At 40.7% G+C, this 14,009-nt stretch overlaps 1 protein-coding gene across 3 annotated transcripts in view; it reads left to right on the top strand.

Moving 5' to 3' along the window:
- USP7 (ubiquitin specific peptidase 7) overlaps positions 1-14,009 on the top strand; it is a 70,227-nt gene that overhangs the window by 28,627 nt on the left and 27,591 nt on the right. Inside the window, exons 2-4 of one of the 3 annotated variants that reach the window (XM_079796265.1) lie at positions 671-818; positions 7,512-7,616; positions 12,998-13,196. In XM_079796265.1, the coding sequence (XP_079652391.1) occupies positions 7,574-7,616; positions 12,998-13,196 (242 nt within the window). In that variant the 5' untranslated portion in view covers positions 671-818; positions 7,512-7,573. Of the gene's footprint in view, positions 1-670; positions 819-7,511; positions 7,617-8,348; positions 8,527-12,997; positions 13,197-14,009 lie in introns of those variants that run through there. The other 2 variants (XM_079796266.1, XM_079796264.1) reach the window with 2 other exon arrangements.

Below are 14,009 nucleotides of genomic sequence, written 5' to 3'. Positions count from 1 at the left end.
CTGTGTCCCCCTGACAGGTCAGTGCTGCCCTGGCTTCTGGACACCCTCCCTTTAGAAGTGGTTGGTTGCAGCGCTGCAGCGCCCTGCATCTTGTTCTGCTCAGTACACCTTCTGTGTCTCTTGGTTTGTCAGCTGCTTTTCACTCTTTGTGAGCTTGGAGCTAGGTTCCATACATTGAAGATTGTTCTGGGCCAGACCATCAAGAAATTGATTGTATTTGGATTCCTCCAAAAACTAGTAACGGAGCTGTGCCTGAGAGCTGGAGGAGTTCTCCTGAACACAGTATGTGAACTTTGTGCTGAAGGTGGGTCTTGTGATTTAGTTGTTTGGAGCCATTTTGTAGAGTTCTGGTTCTTTGATGTGAAGAGCTACTTAGGGACCAGATCTGTTTGAGAAAGAACTGGCTACAAAACTTGCAGCAGGGTGAAAATCATAGTTCAGAGTTATTTGCTGTACATTATGCAAGTGGGGTGGGGGAGGGAAAGCCCTCAAACTAGAAACAATCATCTGTAAGGGAATGCTTGAGTAAATCATGACATAATGCTATGGTGCTGTTCAAAATTAAATCCATGTATCCATGTGCATATTTATGCATATGTGCACGTATGTTGACTCAGGATAGCTGTAATTGATCCATGTATTATGATTAGTGTACCGTTTTCTTTTCCAGACAAAAGTTCATGCACATATGTCTGTATGTGAACATTGAGAAAGCCTGGAAGGTGACATATCAAACAGCGGATTCCTTCCCATTTGGCTCGCAGGGGAGAAGGTCATTGTTTCCCGGGATGCATCTCTCCAGCCCTTGCCTTGCCATTGTGAGCAGTGAGCATTTCATTCTTGAAAATCCGAAAGTAAAAATAAATACTAAAGTGGGACCTGTACAAAAATATTTATAGCATCTTTATTCATACTATCCCCAAAACTGGAAACAACCCAGATGTTAGCAGGTGTGAGTGGTCAGATAATGGTGTATCCTTGCCATGGAACCCTACTTGGCAATGTATGTTTCAGGGGAGTCACACTAAATGTTGAAAGGCCTTCCAAAAGGTTACATACCTATGTCCATTTCTGTAACATCATCGAAATGGCAAATTACAGATGTGGAGATTAGTCATTGCCAGGGTTTATGGGGGGGGGGGGGCACACATAAGGGACGTGGGTATGGCTATGAAAGTGCACTTTGAGGGTCCTTGTGTTGGGATTGTTCAGTATCATGACTGTGGTGAACACATAAACAGACACATGTCATAAAATGAGTACAAGTGAATAGGAATTGGATTAGTATTTTGTGTCAACGTCAGTATCTTGGTTGTGATGATACTTTGCAAAATCGTACTTTTGGGGAAAATTGGGTAAAGGGAAAGGGATCTCTGTTATTTCTATAGTAATTGTGAACCCATGATATCACAATGAATTTCATAGAAACATGAAATTGAGGAATATAGAAGTTGTGCAGGTTATATTGAGAGTGGGCATTGTAAAAAGTGTATATTCATAGAGTTAAGAATCTCACAGCATCGTGTCTCTATGCTTAGGACTTTCTTTCATCTATATTTTCTTCCTGACTAGGGCCTCTGGATTCATTTGGCTGCTCCATCAAACTTGTATCTTAAGGAGTGAGCATGCCTCCTTGAGGAAAGGGCCACATGGGCACATAGTATATTAGGGAGGAAAGGTAGAGAAAGAGCAAGGGCAGCCATGGCTTTATAGACCTGGATTCCTCCTGTGGCAGTGCCCTCAGAATGCCTGGCTGTGACCCATTCTGGTAACAAGATCTCTCTCATCCCACTTTGCCTCACCCAGGGGCTGTGATCACTACCTGAGACCCAGTAGGGGGCCAGTAAATGGGAGCTACTGGTTCATGAACTACTTCAAGCAAACTTGAGGTGCTGCTCGCACTGCCCCAGGACAACAGACATGAGCTCTCCTCCCCAGCTCTCCTCCCAGCAACCTTCCTGAAGATCTTTGCTCTGTATGCCTACCCAGGCATGTGTATGGAAGTTTTTCCTGCCTCAGCTCCCAGGCTGCCCTTTTTCTTCATCCATTCATTTATTATTTAACTAGAGGCCCATTGCACGAAATTCGTGCGGGGGCAAAGGGGACCCCACTCGGTCCAGCCTGCCCCCTCTCCAATCTGGGACCCCTCTGGGGATGTCCGACTGCCGGTTTAGGCCCGATCTTGGGATCGGGCCTAAACCGGCAGTCGGAAATCCCTCTCACAATCTGGGACCACTGGCTCCTAACTGCTCACCTGCCTGCCTGCCTCATGTTCCCTAACTGCCTCCCCCTGCCAGCCTGATCACCCCTAACTGCCTCTGCCTGCCGGCCTGGTCGCCCCTAACTGCCTCTGCCTGCCGGCCTGGTCGCCCCTAACTGCCACCCCCTGCCGGCCTGATCACTCCACGCAGCCCTGCTGTTCAGTCGTTTGGTCGTCCCTCACTAACCCCCCTGCTGGCCTGGTTGCCCCAGGCAGCCTGCTGTTCGGTCGTTACTGTGATGGCATCCTGGACAATTTGCATATTCCTCTATTATTAGTATAGATTTATTGGGGTGACATTGGTTAATAAAATCAAACAGGTTTCCAATATGCCATTATTTAATACCATCTGCATAGTGCATTGTGAATTCACCACCCAAGTCAAGTCTCCACTTTCTTTTCTCCTTTAATTGTGTGAGAATTTCAGATAGGCTTATGAGGATGCTTCATGCTAAAATTTTCCATATATAAATTTAATGTTAATATTCCTTGCTTTGCTGTGTTGTCTTTTTAAAAGGTTTGCTGTGTCCCCATGTACTCCTCACCCGGTTTCCAGTAGTTAGCAACTTAAATCAACAACTAAGAAACTAGTAACCAAATTTATTTTTAAATTTTTGTAAGAGTTTATTTGAATCAAGCTAACAACGTATACAGGGGAGCAAGATCTCAAATGCTCCCAACCAGATTGCACCCCCCCCCCCCCCCAATTAACCCTGTTAACATCCTCATTCTGTTTCTGGGCTATTATGCCCCCCCCCCCTTTTTACTGTTACCATATTGGACAATCATTTGTTAAATATCCTAAATATTTAAAAAAATAAATCAAGTATTGCTTCAGTTTTTCTAGTGTCAAACTCTTTGCCATAGAAAATAGAACGGTTGATAAATTACATGTTACAATTAAGCTACATGAAGTTTAATAACTGTACACCATTTTCTTTTGTGGTTGTGCTTTAGTGTTTTACAGACTTCTAAATGTTCAGGTTCACAGTAAGAATATATGCACACAACCATACACACATTTTACATAGGAATGGTTCTTGTTAACTATACATATAGAGAACCTAACATGGTAGTATTGTGTCATAAAAACAACCCTATAGAGCCAGATACTATGCCTTTTGAAGGTGATTATTTAAATTGTTGAAGTTGCTTGAATCTGTTTCTGGTCCTTATTTTGTGGAGAATTAAAAAAAAAAAAAAAAGAATGTTGAGGCATAGAGCTCCTAGAGATTCTATGCAGTCACTCTGATGTGGATGAGAGAACCCTCCCCTCCCCCAACCCAGCAGATTCTGCTGCAGAGCCATGCAGACATGGCTGAAAACCACAGGCTTGGACAAGGTGAGCCAGGAGTTCAAATTGGAGTCTTGATGCTGCTTGATAGGTTTCTAGAACCAATACTGATATTTCTGAGCTGTCCTTCTGAAATATATTTGGGATTGACAATTAAGAAATGAGTATGCAGAAAGATACCAGTGTTCTAATTTATCTTGATAACCTGTTTTATGTAATATTCTTTAAAATGGGTTCAATGCTGGGAGAGATGTGAGGAGGGGAAGACCAAACAGAATGGGGTAGGGGAGCGGGTTGACTTGGAATTCAAGGTGATCTGGTAGAGTTGGGATTAAGATGTGTAGTTAAAGGCTTGCTTGACCACTTCAGGGACTAACTTGGTAATTTGTAATCTGCTATTTTAACCAAGTCCTGGTTTTGCTCACTGGGTTGTGTCACTAGGTTGGAAATTCAAGTAGGATTCTGGGGGACTGAGTGGAGACTGAATCTGAGGAATGCCTGGATCTTTGTGTACCAGGGTCTTTGTGATCTTGAAACTATCTTAGTTGAAAGGCTGGGAAGTTTTATTGTGGAGTTTGGTTTCCCCAAACCCAGCGTTTTTGGGAGAGGTTTGAGAAAGCTTTATGAAGTGACAGAAAATGTCAAAGCCAACACATTGGAATTTTATTTTTCATCTATTAGCTCATTTAGGAGATTCAGGTGCCAAATTAGTGCTGCATCATTTCCATAGCAATTGGCCATGTTCTCTGGGTTAGTAGGTCTGTTATGACATCACAAATGAAAATCATCAGGAAGGAAAGCTGACATAAGCATAGGCATCCTCAGTAAAAGAGGAGGATATAGAGGATTTGTAACTAGCTAAGGTAGTCTTTTGCGTGTTTCTAAACTCACTCTTTAAAAAAAGTATTTTGTGTCTTTTTACATATATATTAAAATTATGCCTTTGATACTTGTCACAAGGTTTGTTGTCAAAAGGCTTACCCATGAGTAATAGAAATGATTTCTGTTGTTTTTCTGAGTGTCAGTGTATATTTTGCATTTATAATTGGCTTTTTTTCACCCTGCAGACATCTGGCCTATCAGGGACTTTTTTTAAAATCTGTTTATTTGAGGCATTCCATATTGTCATTAGTGTTTGCCAAACATGTCTCCAGTCTTATTATTTGAGATTGTTGTGTATCAAAAAATTAGTGTCATTCATATGGGCTAAATGAGAGTCGACACATCTGGGAAAATTCCAGCTGTGCGGTACATAAAATTCAGGAGCAGGATCACTATAGCAATAAATATATGTATACACCAGTCTTGCACCCTTTTGATGATAAGGACGGCAGTTTATCATTTAGGATATTTCTGGAAGCCTAGTAAAGACTTTTTGTGGTTATTGGGTACTTTCATTTAATTCTGGTCCAGGGATTTACTGTGTCTTAATTAAATTTTTAATCCTCTTGCTGAACTAACTCGTTTATGAGGTGCTTTTAAAAACTGGATATTCAGTCCCTTAAGAGCTAGACTTGAGTTGCCAACTTTCTACAAAGGTCCCATGGCAGTTGGTTGGGAGCTTCATGGGGCCTGTTGTCCTGGATTCTCATGTATATGGTGGACCAATTAGGACTTTGTGCCATTTCACATCCACTGACCCCCATCTTTATGCTTATGAAGGGTGGAAAAGAGCAAATTGGTCAGCCTAGCTGAAATGTGTACCTTGGTGTGTAAAAGATGGAGTATTGCCCAGGAGAACCCCGTTCAACTGTTTATTCTACCTGCCGTGCCTTCTGGGGTCAACTCAGAAATCCTATCTTCATTAACAATAGAACAGGAGCGTTCGTTTCATAAAATATTAGCTATCTTCATTCACCATATTGCAGTTAATTCTGCTGCCGAAAAACTGGCCCAATTTATTCATTTTTTTCTCACCCCACACTAAGGTGTTGTGGATGGTGATCCATAAGATCTCTTGAATCAATCTTTTATTAGTACCGTAACTTCTGGTGAAAAAGTGCTCTATCTCAAGCCACCAAAACAAATCTTTAAAAATACTTTCTTTCAACAATAATCTGAATTCACTTGGATCTCAGAATCATGGGTCAGGCAAGTTATCACTTGGCCATAGTTTAGATTGCTTACCTTTACATAACACCCTGATTTTAGGAGCAATGCTTTGTTTTGTGCACAGAGAATTATTTGTCATATTTGCATTTGCTCATTATAAACCATACTTTAGTTGCAGTCAGACAGGTTTAAACCAAGGAACTAAATTAAAAGTATTAGGGCATGTGTCAAACAAACTACTTTAAAATTTAGAGTACATTCACATGATGGGAGTGTGTGTATATGGTGAAAAATACTCTACAGCTCCTATAGAACCTCTTAATAGTTGCTGCATTTATTGCTTGGTTCTTAATTTTTTTTTAACTTGACTTGAATTTTCCATATAGGTACCCAGCTGTGCAATATTCTGTTTGTGGATTGTGTGTTATTAATTTCATAAGCCTCCTCAGGACTTTTTACTTTTTCCTCATATAATATTTCTGTGGTGTTTTCATGTAGTTAATTTTGGAGGATAAATGTGGGTGAAAGACATTTTGGCCACAGTACCTGATTTTTTATTGCTGCTTAAGCACATGTTTCAGAGTTTGAGCTAGTTAAGCAACGGTAAAAGAAATTTCTCTTTGCCATATTTTCCCTCCACCATTTTTTTCTGTCGGGGTATAGTGGTCAAGGGACCACTTTAGAAAAAGGTTTATTTTTAACAATAGTTTTTAACTTGTTAATTTAAGTGTATTTAAGAGTGTTAAGATTGGAACTGGTCTGTCAAAACCGGTAATGCCGGTTTCTTGGCTTCCAATGATTTCTAAGGTGTGTGTGATGCTTAAGAAGGGTAAAAGTACAGTTTATATGGTTGAGAGATGTAACCTGATAGTTTGGGGTTTTGGAGTGTCTAAAGAGGGAAAGGGATGGTGCTATCCATGGTGCTGAACCGAACTGTGCTGGTCTAAATGCTGGAAAGACTCTTAAAATATTGGAGGCTGAGGACACACCTGTGTACATATTTTTAAAACCAAATATCTTGTTTGTAGCTGAGACTGTTTAATTTCTATAGAAGTGCCTGATGCCCCAGGGAAAGCTCAGTGCACAGGCAACCTGGGGACCAGCATTAGTTTCAATGAGCTATTCTGATATGTGGAAGATGGCAAGGTTCTAAAAATGTGAAATATGGCCCTTTTGGCCAGTAGATACTATTTAAGTCCTGGCTTTCCATCATTTTTTCCACTCCCCTCTTCTTTTATATCATGGACCTATGCCAGTGTAAGAAGATGGTTTTTAAATTAATTGGTAAAAATAGTAATCAGAATGTTACAGTTAGAATTGATACCTTATATTTTTCCAAGCCATTGCTTAAAAGTTTTGAATCCATACTTCTGATTCTATGTAAATGTTTTCCAAGACATATTTTCAGCAAGCATTCAGAATACAAAATCATTTTATTAGTTTCTCGGTCCTTTCTGGACTCTATACATGCCAATTCTCCCAGGAGCCTCCTTCCCAATTCCCTGTGCCCCCGCTCCACCCCCCCCCCCAAAAAAAAAAGCACACATGTTTCAGAGTTTGAGCAAGTTAAGCAACGGTAAAAGGAATGGTTTTTAAAATCCTCAACATTTTCTCTAGGATCGATTGGTTTTAATGGGTAGGAAACCTACTTCAAAGTAAATATCATTGCAGATGAGCAGATTACTATGTGGTATGGTGCATGTTAAAATACATTTAGCATTTTGGAAATCAACCCAAGTTCATATTTAGTAAACATACTAGTAAATGCCTTCTGGGTTAGAGTGCATTTATTTTGACACAGTTGGAACTTATTAGTGCCTAGAAATCATCAAAAGTACCAGTATATTTGTATTTAATTTAAGCCAAGAAGGTAAAAACCATGGAATTTCTTGGTTTTCTTTAAAGCTGGAGATACAGATGACCCACCAAGAATTACTCAAAACCCTGTTATCAACGGGAATGTAGCCATGAGTGATGGGCACAACAACACAGAGGAAGACATGGAGGATGGTAAGTACGTGTGGTTTGCTTACTTGCACCAGACAGAAACTCTGTCAGAAACACAAGTATATGTGATGCCTATTTCATCCTCAAGTTCTTCTGAGTTTCTTAAAAGTAGCTAGTTTTTAGGAGGTTGTGCCTGAAGAAAAATAGGGTGTTGAATTGGTGTTGAGTTCAAGATTACCTACAAATTTCAAGGTAAGTTGATTCTCCCCAACCTAGGTGAGAAGGTTTAAATGCAGAAGTTTATAATTTTATAATGGGTACACAGGCCTGCAATTTTCCGGCCACTGTTAGTATTCAGATTAACTACATGTTACTCTCCTTTCCTCCTTGTTGGCAGCAAGATACTTCCAGACATTGGAACTTGGCTTTCCATTGCATTCTTGGTGCAGTGTGTCTATCAGTGTCTGTATCCCACTCCTATTAGGTGTGAAATCAGACCAAGCTTTGGACTTCATTCTCCCACACTAACTTTAAGTCTATATGTTCTATGCAAAAAACATATGCATATGTACATGCATGGACATTTTATGCCTAGGGAATCGTTTTCTTTTGAGGCAGTTTCTTTTTTATAATTTATTAGATTATGTGACCTGTACATTGGCAAGGTCAAAAATCGTGAGCAGGTAGCAGCCAGTCATCACTTTATGCAGCCCCTGGAATCTTGCAGTGTAATATGAAACCATGTTCTGTCAAAAGCATGTCCATCAATCCTCATGAGGGTTGTGTCCTTCCCAGGGGTGTAACGGGGCAGTTGAAAGAAACTTCATCAGCCACGGGCTGCACCACCAGAAGGACTGCTGTTCAGACCTCCTGCCAAAAGTTCAGCCTCCATGAGAAACTGCAGCCGTAGTTGAGATTTCTCTGACAGTGCGGTTTACCCCCTGGCAGCTGGCTGAGGCAATATCTGAGGAAGGTAAAGAAGAGTGGTCTAAACCCCGCTGCTTTGTTACCTGTGGAGTGCGCTTTCCACTCTAGACCAAGGGCAACGGTGTGGGTGTGGTCTCTGGTTGCTGGGCTCTTGGTTTTATTTTAGACACCGGAGATGCCAAAAGTAATTCAGAGAGTGTAGTGGGAAGGCACAGCCAGGTCTGATGTGCCAGGTGTGAGTGTAGGACCAATTCTAACCACTTGTGGAGCAATAGCTGGTCCAACCCAGTCACAGCACTCTCAGTCTAGTTTCCACAGAGCAATTTCAATCTGATATTTCCACTGGTGTTTTTATGGGCAGAGGGCTTGGGAGAAGGCACAGGTGTAGATAAAAGGGCATGTGTCTCAGCCTCAACTCTGTTGCCTTTTTGGGTGGGTCATTCTTTGTTGTAGGCGGCTGTTCTGTGCATTAAAGGACACTAGTGTCATACCACCCTCATCCCCCTAGTTGTGACAACCAAATGTCTAGATAACTGCCAGTTGTCTCTTTAGAGCTGGAATGGCCTCATTTGTGAACCACTTCTATGAGATCATAATGTATGTAAAATCCCTTTTTTCTCAAGGCAATTTTACTAAATTATTAGTACTAAGTAATGATGCTGAACCATAGAACCTAAAAATGGAAATGCTCCTCCTGCTGTGAATTACCACATGGAAAAAGCATATTATAGGAGAAAGTAGAGTGGTCTCCAATAGCACTTTCTTCCTGGTTTGGATTTTAGGTGCTTTTTGAAAGACCCAAGAGTTAAGAGAATGAAAAAAAGATCATTTCTATTTGATGGCAAAGGGAGCGGGAGGGAGGTGGTTCTTGTTCTAGGCGTAGAAGCCTTACTTAAGGGCAGCATTTTCCCAGCCATCATGTGTATTTCAAAACACTCTTCTGTAGGATATAAGTGTGTTGTGAATCTAGGAAGTTTGAGGAGTGCTAGGTTAAACAAGTTTCTGTAGTATAGGTCTCTGAGTCATTCAGTATATGAACATCTTTCTCCAAAAGACTCTTTTTGTTAATGATTCCCCAAAACTCTGGACTTTAGAACCCCTTTTCCCTGAATCTCCTTTTAACACCTCAATTTCAATGATCAATGCCGTAACTGTGCAGAGAGGCCTTAGTAAGGCACATTTTCTATATAAAAGTTAAGTAGCTAATACACAGTTTGGAAAAATGTTTGTGAGGTAGAGGGCATAAATCCTGTTAACAGAGTTGTAGACAAGTATCATATCATTTCCTAGTTGTGCGCAGCTACTGTACTTGGATGTTAGTGTCTTACTGTCTTTCCTGAGAGGACCATGAAGTTTTAGAGCAAGTGCAGCCTCTGCAGATCTAGAGGAATCTAGATTGAGATTGTTGGTACCCATGAAACAAGTAATTTCTGGGAATTCACTAGGGCTTTGTGAAGACTTGTATTCGAGGCTTGATACAATTAACTGCAAGAGTGCCATTTGGGAAAACTTCACTCTAACCTTTCTGATTCAGAAAACCCAAGTATTTTATCCCCCTCTACTTTTTCACGAAACTAAACCCCAGGCCAGTACACTGGCCTTTGACCTGCAAAGATAAGATTGTTGTAAGAATAAGCAAAATGGTAGCTGGGGACTAGATGGGAGCTGCTGCTGCTGCTCTTCGGAGACAAGATGGCAAAGTAGCGGTTAATCAAGTTTTCTGATTGAGGATGTCTGATGGCAGCAGTTAACACAGCTCATTGTTCTATTATTTACAGTAGAAAGATTCTTGGAGTGATAGGTGCTCTCTGGCATCCTGGCAGTTTAGAGTCTTTGTTTGGATGAAATACTAATACTGCAAGATGTGGGGTATCCTTCATAATTCCAGGTTTACTGCTTTCTTAAAACATTTTTAATTTTGAAGTAGTTATAGACACAGGAAGTTGCAAAAATTGTACATAGAATCCCAAGGACCTTCCATCCATTTTCTTGGGCAAACACCTATATTAGCCTGTTGTAATTCCTTATAGGGCTATATCAGGCCAGCCTTATCTGTCAAAGGTGGGTTTCAAGTAAGCTTCTCTTGTTTTGATCTTTTTGTATTCAAAATAATTTTGAATTATTAAATTAGTATAAATAATTTTTAGTGATAGAGTAAGATTTCTATTTACTTGAAATCTTACGTTAAATTTCCTGTTTAGAAAGATAAGTTCTAAGGATGTGCCTTCATTGTGAGGCAGAATATCACATCTAGTGTATAATTCAACGAGTGTGAACTGAGTACCATGAGCCAGGTTGGCACCAGGCTCAGGGCACTGAGCCTCTGTCGGACCTGTCATCGCATGAACTCAGTGCCACGTTGACTCCACTATTGTTGGGTCCTATTTAATATTTAAAGTTGAATTTAGAAATTGACAAATTCTGAAGAACAGAAAAGCACTGATATGTGTCAGTTTTTAATCTGTATAAGAATCTAATCCTACAGTTAGCTGAATTGTATCTGAAAACAAAATCATAATTAGAAGAGAGGTGAGACCTTGCAGCCTCGAAATCTTTAGGCCCCAGGAGTGAGTGTCCTGGGGTGCTTTTCATTTGGTTCTGTTCAGTTCTTCAATCAGTGTAAAGCAGGTCAGTTTTATTGGGGTCTGTGTTTGGTGGAGTGTTGGAATGGCATCCTACAAATCAGAGGCAAAGTCATTGTGCTTAGCGTTGACAGATCTTGAGTATTAAAACTTCCGTGGTCACTTTGTAAAACACCTTAGATAAGATGAGCCAGTAAACCTCAGGAAGCCTCAGTTTCCTTGTCTATAAAGTGGGAATTAAGTACTAGCTGTCCTTGCTTACCTTGCAGAATTTAAATACCACTCAAATGTGATCTATGTGTCTATGAAAAAGTGGCCTGCTTTTCTCCTGAGCCATTCTAGACACCATTCTCTTGAGCAAGTTTCTTGCCTTTTCAGTGGACTTTATTATCCATTAAAGGGGATTAGGGTTGCCTGCCACTAGGAGAGGCTCAATTCAGAATGTGATCACTTCTTAGATGTGACTAACCCCTGCTCAGCTACTCTCCTTTTAAGGGCTTCACTGTAAACTGCTGAGCAGTGTCATGTATAGGAAAAATTATTAGGGATGAAGAAAGAGTGTTTAAAGGAAGGTGAAAATGCTGTCACACGTACTTTTGGTTTTTCTTTCTTTGGTGAAGAATATTAACCTCTCATGAGGGCTGATGGACATGTTTTCCTAAGAACAAATTCAGTTAGTCACAAATCAAGCAGTTTGTGTACACTGAAAAGTCTGCATCCTGAGCACTCAGCTGTCTCGGTGCAGTTTGGAGACTGAAGGATGAAGGGAGGGAGCGTTCTCTTAACCCGCTCTTCTTCCCCTAAGCCTCCAGTCTCATTGGGTACCTCAGGAGCCAGTCGGGCAGGATGTCAAAATAGCACCTGATTCTTAAAAAACCTTCCATGCCCCTTCTATTCTGTAAACTAATTGTGGCTCCTCAAGGTGTGGCCCTTGGTCCCCTGCCCGTCTGTGAACTGTTCCCAATCTGCAAGGGGACAGGTACAGAAAGTGAGAGGAAGCATTTAGAAACATGTACCTTGCTGTGGCAGTTTTACGATGCTTTATTATGAAGGGCTGGCAGTGATAGATTGGCCGGTGGCCTTGGGAGGACCACTCCTTCACACAAGGAGTCTGAGAAGTGTCAATATGGACACTGCTGGGTTTGTCAAAGCTAATCCGGCACTTGCGTCAATTGTAAATGACTAGCCACCATCAGTAAAAGCTGGAATTCTAAAGTTTGTGACGTTAGTTGAATGTCTACTAACAGGCACTACAACAACACATTGCTTTTTATTGGAGAAAATCCTAATTCCTTAAATTGCCCTTTAGTCTCATTGAGTAATAAAGAATACCCTTTTTTTCCTCTTTTTTTGCTAGGGAGTCCAGGCTGATGTTTCACAAAAATTGTGAACTAATGAAGTTATTTAACCTTTATTTGTAGGCTAACTTTTCAGCAATCTTTTTGTCTCTAAACAGTGCCGCGCTTCCTTGGGAATAGCCCTTTACCCGAAAGGCCACCTGTGTTTGCAAGTTCAGCACCCCCTTCGTTTTTCCTCTTCAGCTCAGCCCAAGTCTCAAGGCTTTTTCTTTTCCTCCGCAACCCCTGACCTTGACAGATGTCACATGTTTCATCCCTTCTCTTCAAAGCTCCTCCATGCACTAAGAACTATGTGAGAAGTAAAAGTAGAATAGCTGTTCTTATCACACTGGACTCTTAAATCTAGGAGGGAAGGCAGGTGTGTGTTGTTAGCCTCCTGAATTTGGGGTTTCATTCACACAGAAGCTGCACATCGTTGTGCTGTTTTAGGTTATTAGTAAATTGGGCTGATGTTATTTTTCCAGAGAGCTAGGTTTTAGCAGCTAGTTGATGTTGTGTAGAATAGTTTATTCCTGTTTGTTGGTGCTTTCAGGGCTGTTTTACGGGTTCTGATTGACAGTCACATGTTTTCTTGCAGACACGAGTTGGCGCTCCGAGGCAACTTTTCAGTTCACTGTCGAGCGCTTCAGCAGACTGAGTGAGTCGGTCCTTAGCCCTCCGTGTTTTGTGCGAAATCTGCCATGGAAGATTATGGTGATGCCACGCTTTTATCCAGACAGACCACACCAAAAAAGCGTAGGATTCTTTCTCCAGTGCAATGCTGAATCTGATTCCACGTAAGACAGTTTAAATGATGCAATTACAAATCCACAGATAGTTATAATACATTGGAAGTCAAATTTGATTGGCCTCTTTTTTGAATTTTTTTTTTTTTTAATTTCCTTACTGCCTTTACAGTCCTTTGATTTTAAATTAGATTAAATGCATTTCCCTTTTTAAAACTTACCGGTAGGTATTATATCCAAACTAAAAAGATAAGTATTTTTCTTGCATTTACAAAACTAAAGTTTGTATGAACACGGAATCAGGGCCCAGTGGATTAGCTGAATACTGGTTACCAGGCTTAATTTCTCTTCAGTCTCCAAGAGGAAAATTTGGTTAAGAAAAATTATTTAGGCTAACATCTTTCTCATTTTGTATTAATCAGTTCATATGGGTCATTCAAAAAATTCAAATGAAAACATTGGAGGGTTCTACAACATGAGCCTATTTGGCTTATTTTAGAGAATAAATTTTTATTCATGTAATTTCTAAAAAGAGGTATACTATAAAATGTCCTTAGAAATAAGAAGTGTCTTGGTGGTCCCCCTATTCAGGTGAAGCCAAAGATTAGAGGTCTCACATTTTCTGCCTACTTCCAAAAAGTTTCTTTACTCTTCTTTCCTTTAATTAAAAACTGTCACTGTTCAGTGCTTAGCAGTTCCCCTAGTTGTGACACTGTTTGAAGGGATTCCAGATCACTTTGTCACCAAGCTGCTTCCTGGACCACATCTGCATAGACTCCCTGTCACCTCCTGATTGTGGCTCTTTGGTGCCCCCTGGGGAAGGTTGTTCCCCAGAGGGCACTGGTTCTAGTTCTGCCAAAGCTC

This window comes from Cnephaeus nilssonii, assembly GCF_951640355.1.
Source record: "Cnephaeus nilssonii genome assembly, chromosome: 2".
NCBI lineage: Eukaryota > Metazoa > Chordata > Mammalia > Chiroptera > Vespertilionidae > Cnephaeus > Cnephaeus nilssonii.
Note: the sequence above shows the minus strand (reverse complement) of the source record. Positions and strands in the feature narration are given on the sequence as shown.